The following is a 17835-nucleotide window of genomic DNA, read 5'->3' on the forward strand; positions in this document are numbered from 1 at the left end:
CTTTGTGTTCCTCACCTGGTCTTCATCATTGAGCAGTTTGGTGAGCTCAGGAACGGCACGTGTAGCCAGCTCAGCATCATCCTGGTAGTTGATCAGATGGATGATGGCCGTCTTGAGCATCTGCGAGGGCTCGGCCAGCCGCTGGACGTTAGTCATCTGGGACGGGTCCGTCTGAGTCGACAGGAAGGTGGTTCCTGCCTCCAGCGTCTCTGGGAACATCGCAGCCCGAACCCTCTGGGCTCTGGTCATCGCATACTGAGACTCCAGGTCTGTTAAGAAGTAACACGATGATGACAAAACAGCATACATTTAATTACAGCAAAGTTACAGCATGTTGCTTCTTGCTTCGTCTTACCAGGCTCTGTACTCGTGGTGGTGGTTATGGTGTAGTGTTTGGAGGTGGTGTAGTCGCCATCGTCGTCTCTGATTGTGGTGGCTCCGGACTGGATGCCCGAGTCGTGGGTGTACATCGTCTGCTGCCACTCTGCCACCTTCACCATACCACTGTCCACATCACCCACTGCCAGACATACAGAGGGGTGTTTTAAGCATGCTAAAGCAACAGATTTATTAAACATTATATGAAAAGGGTTGAGGAAATTTAGGTAGTTATCCCTTTGCAATTATTCTTTATTCAAATATTTACAATTTTTTATTAGTTTTACCACCCCATTTTTCTCACCATTGAGTGTTTTACTTCGACACCAAATACAGGAACTCTTTTATAAAGGGAACCTTTAGTTATCATTTGTACTAAGGGAAGTGACATCAGTACAAATGTGTGACAACAATAGTTGGAAGTTAGAAAGGTCGCAATCTAAATGTTAAACATCATTTTAGCAGGATGTGATACAGACAGAAGTGAAATCTAGAAAATGCACAAACGCAATCAGTGGACAGCTACTGCAGTACTGAAACAGAATCTACAATTTGCAATTTAAAAGTGAAATACATAAAAATGATCAAAAACAAAACTTACTTTGCATCGCCATCCTTGTTTCCTGTTATTAAAGCAACAACGATGGAGCAAACCTAAAACACAGAGAAAGCCAAAGTCAGGACATACTTCCTTAGCTGCAAACAATGATGATGCATTTCACAACAAAACCCCACCTTTTCATGAATTACTGAATATTCTGGACCGGCTCTCTGCTACCTACGAGTTTTTTTTAAAAGCCACCTGAGTATACCGGCTCACAAGTTGGACTCCCACCCCTCAGCCGTGCACCCTGACCTGAAAATGACGACGCAGAGCGGCAGAAGCAGCAATGTGCGAATGCAAGTGAGTGGAGAGACAGCTGTAAGTCAGAAATTCCAAGCAGCCTGAGTGACCTTTCACCTCAGGCCTCCACCCATGCAGCCGTGGGAGCTGCTTGTTGCTGACATAATGCAGTGAAGAACCTGCCTGTCAGGTTTGGATTCCAGTGGTTGAGTGTGTTTGTGCACAGAAGACACTCCTTGTCACACACAAGCCTAAACTTACATATGAAGCAACTTGATTTTAACTTTTATTAGTCGTTTTGGATGCAATTAGTTACCTCCTGCAACACTTCGGAGCTTTGTGAGACTCTATAAATATATGTTTTTGTAATTCTGTAAACTTTTTCAACTGCACAACTGTGCTGGTTGCTACTTGTTGGTGCAAGTTTGTTCCACTCCTCCCACATCATCTTGTTGTCTTGATAAAAAAGAAATCCTTCTTCTTGCTACAGTGAAATCGCGTCACCATTAAATGCATGTACCTTTGTGTAAGAACGTGGGTTGTATACTTTTCTGAAAGATTGTACCAAACACTGAACAAAATCTGCTGCCAGAACAAGACTATGTGTCAAATTAAATGTAATACTTGTGTTTTCATCCCGAAACAAGGACCAGACATGAAAAACAGATTATGCTCAGAAGAGGCCTCACAGATCCAGAGTTAGACCCTGACTGTGAGGACATGCGATGGATGTTTTCTATCTCTGGGTTTCTGCAGCCTGCATGCGATTCACTGCTTCTCTTCATCACACAAAAATCTGCATCTATAATAGCTGCCTGCCACTGCGTGTGACATTATGACCAACAGTACAATGCATTCACTGTGCTGGTCGCAAGTGTTTTCAGATGTTTCACTGCTGAGGACATTGTGTTTGAGTTTTGCAGATGCACTGGAGGCATGAGGGGTGTGTGTTGAGGGTTGAGGGAGGGTCTCTCCACATGGCGTAGTCAACAAACAGTTTCCACACAAGAGGGGAAGAAATGCTTTTGTATGACAGCTGCTTACAATGTGATTCCATTTAATAAGCAACTACTACGAGTATCTTCCATCTTTACTGCTAGTAAAACAAGTCAGGGCCAAAAGACACAACGCTGAGCCGCTGAAACCCTTAAATTACCACCTTTACCTGTGCTTACATTAAAATCCATGGAACAATCATCCTCACACAACTTTACAATGTGGCAAATACTGTAATCAAAGTTGATCGATGGGTTGTAGAATTACAATTTGCACAAAGCTGCACTGCTTTGTCTCTCTGCCTTAACAACGAGGCTGTACATGATGTACTAGTCAAGGTGCCACTCCCTCATCTTTTTTACCCTCTGGCTTTGCATAAAGATGTGTTTGAGTCCCTCAGTCGACCCATCCCAGTTTTTCTCCCCTCTAAATTCACATACTGTGTTTGCGCTGGTGTGTGAGAGCTTTACTGTAGCTCGTGCAAGGGGCTTTGTTTTCCAAAACAATTTGTATGCTGCATGTTCCTCGTTTTTCTCTTGTTGTTATGCAGATGTATAAAGCCCTTTCACCTGAACCAGATATTCTTGTAAGGTACCAACATGTAGCTTTCATCCCCTTTCACCGTCGCAGGGAGCAGCAGCTCAGCGAGTTTCATCGGGAGCGAGTCCGGCATGAGATCCTGCAGGACGAGGCCTCACAGGACTGTCTGTGCTTGCAGCTACATGCTACCTTACAGATAACGCACTGACTCACACAACTATGCTTACAAGTCACTGTGCATTCTCAGCTTTCTTACTAAAGGTGTGGCTTCTCTACAGACACAACCATAAGCGTTCGTCTCGAGATGATAAGCGGATACTGACTCACTATCGGTTTATTGATCAAAATGGCAATGAGAATAACACGACCTTTTCACAAGATTTTATTGCTCCACTGATAAAGGCACATACACAACTGATATAAACAGAGCCCAAATGACTTTTTGTTTGAAGCAGAAAGCATGTATGTATGCCATGTCCACACAGAACCTTCCTGTTCTCTGCAAATCAGGGACAGTGTTTGTGTAGTCTTTGTTTTCCTGGGCGAGGCAGCGGGTTCAGCCAACTGTTGCAATGCTGTGACACGCCCGGCCTATCGCCTAGGTAACTGAAAGTCTGCACCGTACTGTGGGGGGTTTATCTGCTGACCCATCTCATGTCTGAAGCTATGGGCACTTGTTTGTTGATAACTGTTGTTCCCTCTTGGGCTTGGGAAATTATTTCTTTCTTTTCTCTCTCTCTCTCTCTCTCAGAAAGCCCATAACTGTGATCCAAGAAAAGAAAAGCTGAGTGACAACTTAGACAAGAAAACTTTTCTTTTGGTATATTACATGTGACAATCAAGGCTTATCTGCTAATCTCTTGCACTGTTCAGTGCCAACAAAAAGCCATTGGTTGTTTTGTGTAATTCTGACTGGACTTTGCGCCTTTCCAGTTAATGAGTGATGCACCCAGCCACTCTCACTGCACCTTGCTCCGTCATCACCGTCATTTACCAACAGTCTGCCCACACAGCCTCAGAGTAACATGGAAGCCATACTTCAGGAAAAACACACATTTCACACCCGTCACCTCCCACTATCTTGTTAAGCAACAGCCTCTGTGGATGACTTGAGGAGGCTTTACCAAAGAAAAAAAAAAACTTGCACAGTAAAAGCAGGAATGCGTGTCAGTGAACCCTGCCAGTGAGCGAGTTGCAACAGAAAAGCAGAGATGGATAGTGTTGAGCGCCAGGCGTTGAAACGCTGGTGCGACATTCCACACTCACATTGTATATTCAGTGCTGTCCTGAGTCCAAGTGTAAATCTTGAAGCTGAAAGAAAGGGAATGTATTTCCACTATTTGCAAATAAAAGCTTTCTAAACTTGACTCATAAATAGCGACTTGCTGAAAGGACCAGATGAGGATATGGTGACAAAGGATGAGTAACTCTGTTCTCAATAATGAGAACATATTCACAATCTAGTCTCCCCCACAGGCGTGTCGGACAGGGAGTGTCTCCCCAGCAGTGACAGGTTCTCAATAAGGGTGTGGTGGCAGCGAGTGTATGACTGGTGAGAATGAAAGCACCTAATAGCTCGAGAGGAATCTACCGTTTAATTCTCTTCAGTATCCGCGCTATAATTAATATGTTTCGCAGCTGCAAACTGAGTGTAGTAAAGAAAAACATTCCAGCAGGCCAGATTTGGACTTGGCTTGCCTAAGCTCTTCTTTGTATCACAGCAGGAATGAATCAGGTCAGGGAAGAGGCCCAGGGGGGCTGGAGATGAACTCTGGTCATATTCCAGCCATATTCAAGTAGCTCCTAACATACTTAACAGCATTCGTAGTGATTTGTTATTTAGCCACATGCCTGTTTGGCAGGCCGGGGTGTAAATAACATTTTCTCTGGGCATCTGCTGTTCGCTCTGTTAGGCTTTTATACACCTGCTTGAGAATATTAAGCTATTAGAGTCAAGTTCAAAAGAGTAGTTGGACATTTTTGGGAAATATGTTTGTCTTCTCGCATAGAGTTACATTAGAAAACTGACGCAGCTCTGTGTCAGTTAAGTATATTAAATATGAAGGTTGACGCAGCTGCCAGTTAGCTTAGCTTAGCATAAAGACTAGGCAGGAAAGGAGACAGCAAGCCTGAGTCTGTCGAAATACAAAAATCTGACCTTCTGGCATCTCTGAAACGTATAAATTATATGTTAATAGTCCTGCACGCAAATAAGCCAACTGTATCTGGCAGCAGCTTGGTATTTATCATTGCGACATGACAGTGATACCAATCCCCTCATATGGCTCGCGGCAAAAAAAAGCAAACATGCAACTTTTAATCACACGTTTTCCTGCTCATGAGAGCGTCACGGCCTCACTGTCGAAACGTAACCTCCTCTGGTGTATATATGTTTCTAACAGGCTTGCTAATGTTATGTTTAGGCTGACAAGCAAATAAAGCAGATTATGTCAGAAGCACACATCTGTAAAGCCTCCTGCACCATCTGGACAGATAAACTATTTGACATATAGGCCAGCTTGCGCCCCCCCACCACACACATGCACACACACCCTGCTTCATGTATGTCCCCTGACATGCAACCCACACTCCCCTTGCTATGAACTGTTGCCCAGATGACTTTAACACACACTCTCTCTGCACGCACAAGGCCCAAATCCTCCTGACACAGTAAATGGCAGCTTCAGCCAGCTGAGTCTCAACATCTCTGCATCCTTTCTGCACATATTTGGGGTTCAGCCGTCCCAAAGGGGGATGCAGCTTAACACATCCTCTCCTGGTCTCCAAACCACATGTCTCTCACCCCCTCCTTGTACAACAATAGCTGTTATGGTACTGTAATGGTGGCAGCAGAGCTAAACTGGATAGCTATTTGCTATAAATCAATAAGGGAGGATGTGAAGCGGTGCACAGCTAATGGATTTATTGCGGTGGGTGACAGGAAGCGATGGTCAACATTATCTGACTCACCAACACTGCCAGGCCTTCTGGTCAGAGAGGGGAAGTTTGTTAGGAGAAGTTCTACTCTCACATACAGCTGATGTAAAATCATGGTGACAAACTACTGGAAGGTTTCACGTCACGGCCACGTTTTGCAAGAGCAGAAACTTCTTGGGAGAGAGCATCTGTCAGTTGTCTGAAGCAGGCAGTTGATAAAATCCAGACCACTGCAACGTCACCATACCAAGAGCCCACAGAGAACCAAACAGCCAATTACATGTTACTGACGCGCACTTGTGCAACACACAAGCTGAATTTGTCAGTGCTGCTCCTCCTTGCCTGATCTGGAAGCATTCCCAACAATGCTGCCAATGAATAAAATAAGCAGCAGAATAGCTAATGTCGTCTGATCTGCCGCTAGAAATTCACTGCAGCTCCTTTAATGAGTTAAATTAGGCCAATGGATGCAGTACGGTGGCTGTAAACTGGTGTGTGGCTGTTTGCTCCCTGTGGGATCTTGCTGTGAATCAAAGGAAATGTGAGCAGTCTCGGAGGAGGTGCCTGAGTGTAGACCAGAGTCAGATTACACAAAACTGATAAAGGAGGAGGGAATGAGTGGAAAAAAAGAAAAAAGGGGGTGTACCCCGGGTGGTAATAAATGCTCATTTGCAAGGCCTGAAGAGAAACAAAGTTCACAAAGGAGTCCATTACAAATCACATTCCTTCTTATCATGAAAACAATGCATCATAAAGATTAAAACATTTAAACATTTAATGGGCAGCTTCTCAGGTTTTGGAGTAAGAAAGTGCTTTTAGTGCAGTGATTTTGTAAGAAGTAGGATATGCCCCCCTTCCATGTTGTTTGGCCGATGTCAGGAAGGAAGAGGATGAACTAAGTCTCTGATAGCACAGAGAGCATCTGTGTTACTTTGTTTGGGGTAGAGAGGAAAAGAGTAGCAGCATTGTCCCATTGACTGCTGTCACAGTGAAAAGGAAACTGGTCTCAAGTGTCCCTCCGACTGAATGCAACCGAAAAAGGCTGAAGCGCATCAAGATGGCTCAGTGTGTTCGCCGGCCAAGTTTAGCGGATAAAGCTGCATCCAAAAACCCGGTTTAAAGGCCTGATGGGGAGGTTTCTCCTCGAGCTGCCACCGCCACGCATCAGTGTGCGCCTGAGCACTGAGGCGATGTGACAGACGATTAATTTTTCATGGAGATTAGAGGCACGAGGGAGCGAGAGGGAGAGCAGGGCAAAAGTCTGAGGGGACCCTAAAGAATGCAGCAAGTTCCTCTGACAAGTTCAAGTTCACAGTTTGTTCATCTTTATGCAAACGCACCAAAACTGGCTTATTCTGACAACTATGTCATCTTATTTGTTGCACTGTAAGACACAAAAACCTCTAAAATGTCAACTCTCAAAGATAAAGAAGAAATGAAAGAAGCAGGAACAGCCTTGATTGTCTACAACACTGGGGTTTTCTTCAGTTCATCCAGCATTCACAGGCGCCAGGGTTGCACAACTCTCACAACCCAGGAGAGAAATCCTTGAAAAGCATTGGACAAAAGAAAACAACTTCAACAAAAAAAGCAGCAGCATGAGATTTTACCTCAGCAAATGCAAAAACTAGATGTTACTTATGTCGCTTATCTCACAAGTTGAGCTTCTCTGTGGATTTGAGCTCCGTTTCTACCACACCCTTGCTGTCCTCACTTTTCCTCATAGAAGTGTAATTAAAGGACAGGGAGGAGGTGAAGAAAAAAAACACAAGACACCGCATGGACTCATCGGAGTCGCTGTGCTGAGAGGCACGACTCAGCCAAATCATCCAACTGTGAAAACTTTGTCTTTTGAGTCAGCGCTGGAATCTGGTTCAGTCCCTCATTGCCTGGTTGTCAGTAATGAAAAAATTATCAATGTCAATGTATTCATGAAGAAAACAGTGGGATTCAGCTATTTCCAGCATGCTGTTGGACTGATGTGTGGGTGTTTTGGACAGCTTTGATTTGAAGAGCTGACTTGAAATGACCCGCCTGGCTTTTAAAGCGCGAGTGATGGGGAGAAACAGCCATTAGGCCTTTGACATTTTAAGCAAGGGCCATTTTCTTGCCCTTGTCTGATCCGAGCGAGAGAACTGCTGGAGGTAAATAATTAACTTTGGGGACTGTCATGAGTAGACTTCAGCTGGGCAGTGCCAGTTTACTTGCTCAGCATTATACCACTGTGCTGTGCAAGAAGCTTCTGATTTTAGGTTTTGTTGGTGACAGCAGAAATCTGTTTCAGTCGACGCTGCCAGTTATTTAATCCTAAAAAAAGAAACTCTTTCCTGTAAAGAAGAAATTCTTTCCAGTTAAACTGAATTAGCCCCTTCACCAATTGCTCTTCCTTGACTTAATTTCCTTGTTTAAAGCTAAAAACTTCATTTTTCTTGCTGGTTAAAGACAATAATAACAAAGGCGAATGAAGCCCTGGGTGTGTGGAGGTTGCAGGGTTGAATAAATCTGCTTTACACTTGACCACAGCATTGTCCGAAGAAGATTTCCTCTTAAGCCTCAGGAGGTTAACCCCATGGAGGTCTTGATGCTGTCACACCACTTCCCTTCAACCCACAAAGACCCCTGTCGTGGCTGATGGGGAAACTTTATCTCCCTGCGTCTCCTTCTCCATGGGAACAGTGAAACACAAAGGCAGGGTGATAATGCAAACACAGTGCAGGTCAGTCGACGTGCGGCTGAAACCAAACCCCCCCACTGGAAACTACTCAGTCAGGCACCACTGCACAGAGACAGAGGTGAGCCGAGACAGTGAATCCGCACGAAAAAAAAATTAAAACCAAGAGGTTAGACGGTAATCCCCCTGTGAGAAGTGTGGACCTATTTATACACTGAAGGGTCTCCTGGCCTCTTGCTCTGCTAATGTAGGACAGTATCAGGGAATTAAGCAGGAGGGGGGAGATTATCGCCGTGCCACCACAGCTGTAGCCGTAAAATCTACAGTAAGTCATCCCCACCATCACCGACGCCGTCCCACCCACCCTCTTCCCTGAGGGCAGACGGGAACAGCTTTCCAACCACGGCGCTGTCTGCCTCTGCAAAGGCCGAACTGGCACAAAGTAGCGGCACCTTGTCCGATCTGACCTGACAGACTTTCAACAACCTCAGCTGGATGCTTTGGTCTGCAAACAAGCAGGATCCCATAGACTTGTTTGGTGCTGTTCTTGGCGTTTTGTGCTGCATGCTGATAATTCAAACCCAAGAACAATAGATAGCGTGATTTAGTGTTTACCGGTCCAAGAGAGAAAAGCTCAGTTTACCTTCAAAACTCAACCATCGACTTTAAAAGGCATTAAAGTTGCTCATGGAGGACACACAGGAAGGCAGACAAGATAAAAGTAATTTCAACTGGATGCTGATTTCAGTGGATTTATTGGTGAAATCGAATGAAAGAATTTTGTGATCCTATGGTTCCTAAGCAGCGTTCAAACATCTGCCATGGTAGTGACATCACAGAAAATTTGGCAACACCTGGAAACATCACTGCTGACATTTCAGCAGTGGGTGTGGATGGGAGTCATAGTAACACCTACATATCACCACTGTCATACATTTCTGACATGCAGGAACACCGACCTTAACCCCTTCATGCACAGATAGCTCATTGTAATATTTACTATTGCTTGAGTTCATGGAGTGAAACTTGGGAATACAACTAATGACTATTATTGCGGTCAATTGCTGTGATGTTTATTTTATGGATTGGTTATTGGCTTGTGAGATGTCAGACAACTGAGTGCATAGTGTCCAATAACCGATGCGGTCTTAAAATTGAATTTTTTGCTCAACCAACATTCCTAAATACAAAGACATTCAACATATTGAGGACTAAGAAAAACATTTAAGAGTATGGTAAAAATAAATAAATAAATAAATAAATAAATAAATAAATAAATACCATACTCAAACAACTGATACTGAATTTTTGGGTCTGATGCTGAGACCAAATTTTACGAAGTAACAAATTTCAGTATCAATATAGCCACCCTGTATCGTTTTTTAAATAAATTTAAGTGTGTATATGCTGGCTATATATTCAAAAGTGAAAATGATGGAGTTATTGTTTATTAATCTTCCAGTAATGTCTTTCAGTTAGTATCTTAACAGCTCTCTGACTCCATACCACCACAGGCTCTGCTACATGTACTGCAGACACTGCTGATGTACACCATGGAGTCAGAGCCGGTCTGCTGGACAAACTACATGACATTTTAAAATTACCTCAAACAGTTTTTACTCCAACATATTCATTTAAAAATAAGTTTAATCGGCACATACTTCAACATATGTACCAATACTGATATGAAATAGGCAAACACTGGAAAAAAGTAATGGATAACCAATATATTGGTCTGGCTCTAGTGAAAATATGCCAGTAATACTTGACTTATACAATCAATTGATAAGTTCAGAATTTTCTACTAATGAGCTGGTAATGGTCAGAAAAATACATTCTTTGTTGTTTCATGGGCAGTGTTCTATGCTGTACTTGAAATTAAGGTTATCTTTAATCATTCAGATATAAATTGCGAAACCCATTTTTTGATCGTTCTTGTCTGTCAGAGCAGGATCTTTCTTCCATTGTTACAAAACGACGATATTCCCAACATTCGCAACCCTGTTTCTCTTCACCTGCCTCCCTTTCACGCATACAAATGAGGCGCACAATCTTCCAATGACACTCTATTGACAAGTGACGTCAAGTTAAATGATCGATACTGGCACTAAACGTCATTATGATCTGACAGAATGAGCTCTCTGACACTTCGGACAGTGACAAAACTTATTTTTACACGACAGGGCAAACTTTTGGAGTCTCGACAGCTCGCTGTGAGCTCCGTATCAGCAGACAACAACAGCCAGCTTCGGGCATGCGGAAATGAATTCAAACACAAAGCTGAATTTGCGCACAGGTAGACAAAACGTGAAAACACACACGCATTAACCAAAAACAAAACAAAACAAAAAATAAATAAATACGCGTTTTTGTAGAAAGCAGGATGCAGATTGCTTTACGCGTAAAGAATGAAAAAAAAAAACAACAACAGGAAAACATTAAGATCAGTTTAAGAACAGTAAAAACTGTCGGAAAAGGTACAACCGGTGAATCTTACCTGTCGAAACGCACGGATTTTTTTTAGATTATTCCAGATCAGTGTGGTTTTTACTACTATTCTCCGGTACAGGACACTTCAGTGTGTTTCTCCTCACTCCACTCCACTCTCTCCCCCTTCTGCTGCTGCTGACCGACAGTCCTCTGAACAAAAAAATGAGTAAAAGGAGCGTCACCTCTGCGCAGACTCCGCCTCCGTCACCCCGACCCCACCCTGCTCTATCCACACTGACAGAGGCCAGGCTTTATTGTTGGAAACGGAGGGAGATTAACGGCACAATAAAGTTTACTTATTCCTTTATCACATATCCTGACGCTGTTATGCATTTTACAGGATCCTCCTTCATTTTGCCAAGTGGAAATGTCATAAATCGGTCGTTTGAGTGGATTAAAAAAAAGGATTTTCAGGCGTTTTACTGCACACAATACAGCAGGTTTTAAGTACTTTTATTTTCTACCCCCTCATACGCTCGTATTGTTTCCACTTTCAGTCATTTGATTTCTCATTCCTCCATGACTCTGTGTGCCAAAAGCCTCTCCGTGCACCTGTATGACGCCGACCACACCTTGATTTCAGCACGAAACCAGACGACACAGTGAGTCACCTCAGTCGAGAGGAGATCCGCCCTCAGCGGGGCTCCTCACGCAATTTTACCGAGAAACAGATCATGTCTTTATGCGTGAGTCTGCGTCATGTGTGTCAGGAGCAATAATGCTTTCACTAATTCCTTTGAGCCTTAAATGTGAGTAGGAGGAGAAGGGAAAGAAGGCAGAAAAAGACTTTTAAACATAAACGGAATTAATCATAATGTTTCCAGGCATGTTCAGGCTTTCTTTACAGCAGAACTTGTTTGTGAAACCGGAACGATCAGCCCGTAATTACCGTCCTTAAAAAAATAAAAGTCATCAGTTGTTCAGTGTATAACATGACTGAAAATGTTGCAAAAATCACAGTTTCCATAACACCATTTGGCTGATTGAGTATGTTTTAAATCCAAATCAATTAAAATGAAATCAACTTTATTTATTTAGCATGTTTTGAAGCAACATGAGTTGACCAAATTGCTGAATATAAAAAAAGGTTAGGCTCCATCAAAATAACACATAGTAATAATAATGATAGTAATAATAAATGAATAAAACTGTTTGCTATAGTTTTTTTCCAGTCATGACAACTTCAATTGTGTTCAGCCAATGGATTATAGTAAGTTGGGGGAATGAGAGTTTCTTTTATAATCAGTTGTACATCAAATGATCAATTACTTAGGAATTTATACCATGAACACAAATTTTTATGTTTTCAAGTTCTTGAAAAAAATTCATGAAGCCAATTTACTTGATTTATCGCAACTTAATTATCAATTAACAAAGAAAGTATAGTTTAAGTCTCACACACACAGTATTAAGTTGGTGGAGATAAACATTATTATGTCAACGCATGTTTGCTACTTAAAAGGTCCCTCTAAATCAATAGAAGTGAATTTTCCCAACTTATAACCCCACATTTAATTAACTTGGTAACAGATCCCCTCAGTTACTTTTTAGAGTTTAATAAGGCAAGTAACAGTAAAGATATGAACAAAGACAGGCCAAAAAACTTTAGAAGTTATTTGTACAGCAAAATAAATAGACAAAACCCCCAAACAACACAAAATAGGATAACAACTTGCAAAAGTCCTACAATAAAGCTAATATAAAATGCTAAAATATAATAATATAAAAGAAATAATAATATAATATAGATAAACTTTATTTCAGCAGCACCTTTTAAAACTGGAGATACAAGGTGCTTTACAAAATATGAAAACATACAGAACATTAAAAAGCAACAATAAAACAGCAAAAAAAGACAACAAAACATTAGAAAATACATACAATATTAAACAAATGTCTGCCTCTACAGGTGGGTTTTTAAAGGCTTTTTGAACTGAGGCCCTAGCTGTGCTTTTCTGACAGTAACAGGGACCTTGTTGCAGAGCGTTGGAGTTGAAACAGTAAAAACATGGTCCCACCCTCGATCTGTGGGGTCGAGGTGCAGAATGAAGGGTAAAGGTTTGAGATGTAGACCCGAGTCAGACCCTGTAGAGATTTGAAAACATGACCATCTTGAACAAGTACAAACACACTCTGAAATATTCACATTTACATTACTGTAATTAATGATTTTCAGGCATTTTTTTTAGGAAATGACTTACAAGATGAAGATTCATAACCTGTTGATGTCATAGCAGTTTATCATTGTGGTTACAGTAACCACATATGTCCACCTAACTTGCTTTATTTGCAAATTTTAAAGTTTTCAGTGAAAATACCCATGTGTATGCTGTGATGCTCCCGTATTAATATACCTACAGTATATCTATATATAGACTGATCAGACACAACAATAAAACTACGCTTGAATTACGTAAATAACACCGATTATGTTGCTACAATGCAGTATTCTGCTGGGACATTTTGGGTCCTGGCATTAAAGTGGATGTTACCTTGACATATTCAAAACAATGCCTAAGGTGCAACTTGGGCTCCAAATTACCCAGATCCCAGTCCCCTCGAGCATCTGGGGGATTCGCTACAACAAGGCAGATCCATGAAGCTCGCATGTTGTGGCTCCTTTAACATAGATGTCAGGCAGCCAACACACGCAGAATGAGATTTCTATTGAATACAAAACCCAGTGGAGAGTTCAGAGAGGTCCCATAATCAAGCCTGAATTGATTTTTACATTTTTTTATTATGTCTTCTCCATGGCCATTCTCTTGCTAGAAGGCACATGCTGGAAAAACAAACTTTGCTCCACCCTGGAGAGAAAAATGAAAAGTAGAAACTTCATGAGAATTTAAATATGCTGGAGATTGCACAAAGTAACAACAAAGTGTGCACAGAAGCTGCTCCAGAGCTGCCTGTATGACACAGTCGGAGTGGATGATGGACTCAGGATAGGTCAGGCTGTATTCTCTGTCCTGCCTCGGGGTGAACTGTCACGGCTGTCTCCTATGCGGCCATTGTGACAGTTATCATCTGTGCCTCTGAGAATGAAAGAGACAGCAGCGGAGGGGGACAAGGCATGCTGGGCCACTGCTGGTTATATAGGCCATCATATCGGCCCGAGTGAACGTGTAGACCCTCTCCTTAAAAATAGCCCCAGGCCTAACTGACACTCCTGGGTTTCCATGTGTTGCTCGAGGGGCTTGATGATTATTAGACTGTTCATTGAATGGAACAGTGCCTTCATGTTGCCAAATGTGGCCATCTGATCCACTGTCAAATGTATGACTTATCCTTGTATTTTGCATGTCTTTGACTTTCTCAGATATCCCTGGATAGTGGACACGGGGGCTGAAGTGACATGAATGGTGCCATTGTTTTGAACACAGCAGCCTCTGTATGTTGAAAATTAGCCAGGAATTAAAAGAGTGGGATTCATGTGGGACAGGAGCTCCTGCTGCCAAAACACCTCTCTTTTTTGGATTTAGCACTGATGCAATAATTAGCTTTTGATGCCAGTTTCCTTTATAAAGCAGCAACTTATATATATATATATATAGAAGCATTAAAATGGCATCATGTCTGAGCTCATGTGTCTGTCATATCTCTATAAATCGCAGCTATGCAATACCCTGCACAATGTCAGATACATTCTCCAATAAATTTTCTTTACATCTTGAAGGCTGAGGTCAAAAAGATGTCTCCATTGATGTCCGGCCTCCCAGCAAACATACCATGACTCTCCCTGCACATCCGTATCTCTGCTTCATTCCAAGGCCGGCACATGCTGATATGATGTCTCTGCTTTACAATACCGGCCTGTTTCACTCTGGTCCTCAGCTTTACACCCCACAGGAAATGGCTCCATTGTCCTTGGGAGAGGAAGTGGCCTGGAGCAGAGCACTAGCTCACTGGGCTGATGGAGACTACAGTAAATTATTAATCATCACTGACAAATGGAAGACACACTCACATGGTAGCGTTGGCTGTCCACTCAGGAATGTTGTGGAACAAAGGACAGTAGGGCTGCAGCCGAACACCTGTAAGAGGAGAGAGATACTCTGGTAATCTGAGTATTAAAACTTAGTGGTGGGAACATATATAAGTGGAGCAAGAAAAAAAATGAACAACTTAATTCCCAAAACATGCAAAGAGGCTGCACTTACTGGTTAATTTATGATATTTGAAACAGCACATTTTCCTTTTTTCACTTTTAACAGAATCAGAATCAGCAGTAACCGTTTAGGTAAACACAAGAATTTGACTGGCATTTCTTTGCTCCCAACATGGTCATCCAATAGAAAACATAAATGCATTTATATTTTATATATGATTCTCTAACTACCATATTAAAGCACTTATTTGTTCAAAAAAAGTGAATTCAAGTGAACCAAAGTTTAGTGCAAAACAGTTATTAACAATAATTTTTGAGTTATTGGGACCGTATACACATGAGGTAGGTGAACAATTAGCATAATTTCCATGCTGATATATAAACAGATACGGAAACAGTATATACAATGATTATAGGATTGGGATTCAGAATAAATTATTCCTGATTGATATAAATGTTCATCACAATCATGGCCTGCGGGACAAAAGCTTTGTTCAGTTGTCTTGGTGCTTTGACCGTATCACATTACTATTATGGTGTTTGCTCTGTCATGGAAATAGATACTTTCCCTTTTTCTGAGTGTTTTTACAATCTGTGGTCTTTGTTAGCTTAAAAATTGAGCTGACCAAACAATCCCCACTCAAGGTGCACTTACTTAGTTGCTCTGGAACTTTTAAGCAGAACAAGCAGCATTGTTTTGTTAGCTACAGTCATGTAATCTAGTGGTACATAAAGCATTAGTGACTACATGTAACAAATCTGCCAGGGAAAATGCAAATGTTAGGTATTCAAAAATTGAGCCTTGGCTCACATTTTATAAAGTAATGAGTGAAAAGTTTTCCTCTGAGCAAGAGACATTTGAATGGGACAAAAAAACTTTGTGTTTATTCTAGGTTTTACCACTAGAGGTCGACAGAGACTCACATAATCAGTAAACAGCTCTGCGGGGCCTGAGGCATCTGTTCTACGGTCAGATCTACTGAGTGTTGGTCTGCAGGGTTAAAATAGCTCAGCATTTGCTCCGGTCACATGTGGGAGTCCTGACTAGTTTGGGAACATCCAGATAAAGTAAGAGAGGCAGCTCAAATTAGCATCTACTGCAGATGTTCTTTTAATGGCACACTAAACAATCGGACAAATGTCAGGCTCGCTACTGTTTCTTCAAATATGTGAAGAAATCATCAAAACATCTGTAATTAATTGTTAAAAAAAAAACAGCTGATATAGTTTTTAACTAGCACAGCAGCCATTCTTGTGTGCATTTGCTTGTAACCTGTAAGTAATTTATTGCTGAAAGTTTGTCACCTGTCACACACTCTGAGCAGCTCAATCAGTGTCAGATAGGGCAACCAAAAATACTCACACACTGTGATGCCATTTCTCTGGCTTTAAATACTTTTCATGTGACCAGTTGCTATTGCAGAGTCGATTTGCATGTTACCCTCTCAGATATATTACGTGCAATAGAATGATATGTAGGGCAAGCTATAGCACCAGGGCAGGGGAGAAGTCAAGAGGAGGTCCATGGAGGCAGCCAGCAGTGAAGCCTGTTAGACAGTTATGCACATAATCACAGAACTGGAGTTTCATCCAGTAACTACTACTTTTCTTGCAGAACTTTTTTGACCGACCAGAAATATTGACACATATTTTGTAGGATTCAGATATTTCATATTATTGTGACTGAAAAGTGTAAAAATGTTTTTTATATGTAGAATAAGAGGTACTTTTATTAAAGACTGTGAAGATGCAACCTACTTTGATAAGCTGAAACAAGTGGTACAAACTGCCAAACAATGCAATATCAATCCAGAATCTGTCCCCAACTAAAAAAAAGAAAATGCAATACGAAAAGTGTGGTCTCAACTAGATATTTGAGGAGAATAAGGAATCTTTTGACAGATAAATAAGTACCTCACGTGTACTTGTCTTATGTAATATAAATTGTAATTATCTTATGAATTTTATCAACAATCAAAAGGCATAACTTCAGCAAGATTTCCAAATTTTTAATCCCCTGAAAATTCCATAAACAAGCTTATTATACTATAATTGAGTTGTCATACTTCTGCTTGGCAGTTTTGCCTACATATATGTAAGAGTGACAGACAAAAACAGTGACTGTCTGACCTGCAGCATGTTGCTGGGAAAAAAATTAACAGGAACTTGTGTCACCCTGATGTGAGTAATGTTCTGGGCCTGTCCATCACTGTGAAAATTGTCTCTCTGCTATGTGTCAGGATATTTCTGCAGGTCAAGTCACCGTTACTGATATGGCACATTTGAAACAACAGCCACTGAAACCAAATTGTTTTCCAACAGGGAAATAAGGATGGCATTGGGAAATGTACCAAACATACTTAATCTGAAGCTCACAGAAAAACTGAATACGGGCACAACCATATGAACACGATAGCCAAGGTAGAGCCTTCTGGCTAATTTCTAAAAAAATGAGGTGGAACTATAAAAACAAAAGAAAGTGTTTTATTATTCTTTATTTGTCTTCTGCATATTGTACTAAGTGAGTTAGTATGTATAGTACCGTATTAAGTTAAGAGCTGCAGCACAGGAAAGGCTTGAAAACTTAAAATTTTCAGATCGTGCCCCATTTTATAACTCTCACTATAGAAATGGAAACTTAATTCCAGTGCAACAACATCTCAAAACACGGTTTCTTCTCCTTTTAGCTCTTCCAGTGCAACAAAATCGTTTAACATTGCTTTCTCTTTGGAGCCTTCAGGTCCAACAAAATTCACACAACACTACTTTCCTCCCTGTAGCACTTAAAGTGTAAAAACATCAGGAAACACTGTCTCCATATAGCTCAACAGCATTTAACACATTTTTTTCTCTTATAGCTCTTCCAGATCA

At 41.4% G+C, this 17835-nt stretch overlaps 2 protein-coding genes across 2 annotated transcripts in view; one reads left to right on the top strand and one right to left on the bottom strand.

Annotated features, from left to right (window-relative positions):
* Positions 1–11019, bottom strand: part of jupa (junction plakoglobin a) — a 32500-nt gene extending 21481 nt beyond the window's left edge. Inside the window, exons 1-4 of the mRNA XM_023266829.3 lie at positions 10864–11019; positions 980–1032; positions 356–520; positions 16–269 (exon numbers count right to left, since the gene is read on the bottom strand). Of these exons, the coding sequence (XP_023122597.1) occupies positions 16–269; positions 356–520; positions 980–992 (432 nt within the window). The 5' untranslated portion in view covers positions 993–1032; positions 10864–11019. The remainder of the gene's footprint in view (positions 1–15; positions 270–355; positions 521–979; positions 1033–10863) is intronic.
* hap1 (huntingtin associated protein 1) overlaps positions 1241–17835 on the top strand; it is a 47901-nt gene continuing 31306 nt past the window's right edge. The window contains exons 1-2 of the mRNA XM_055009807.1: positions 1241–1282; positions 2769–2922. Coding sequence (XP_054865782.1) covers positions 1241–1282; positions 2769–2922 — 196 coding nt within the window. The remainder of the gene's footprint in view (positions 1283–2768; positions 2923–17835) is intronic.

The sequence above is a fragment of the Amphiprion ocellaris genome, chromosome 4 (genome assembly GCF_022539595.1).
Source record: "Amphiprion ocellaris isolate individual 3 ecotype Okinawa chromosome 4, ASM2253959v1, whole genome shotgun sequence".
NCBI lineage: Eukaryota > Metazoa > Chordata > Actinopteri > Pomacentridae > Amphiprion > Amphiprion ocellaris.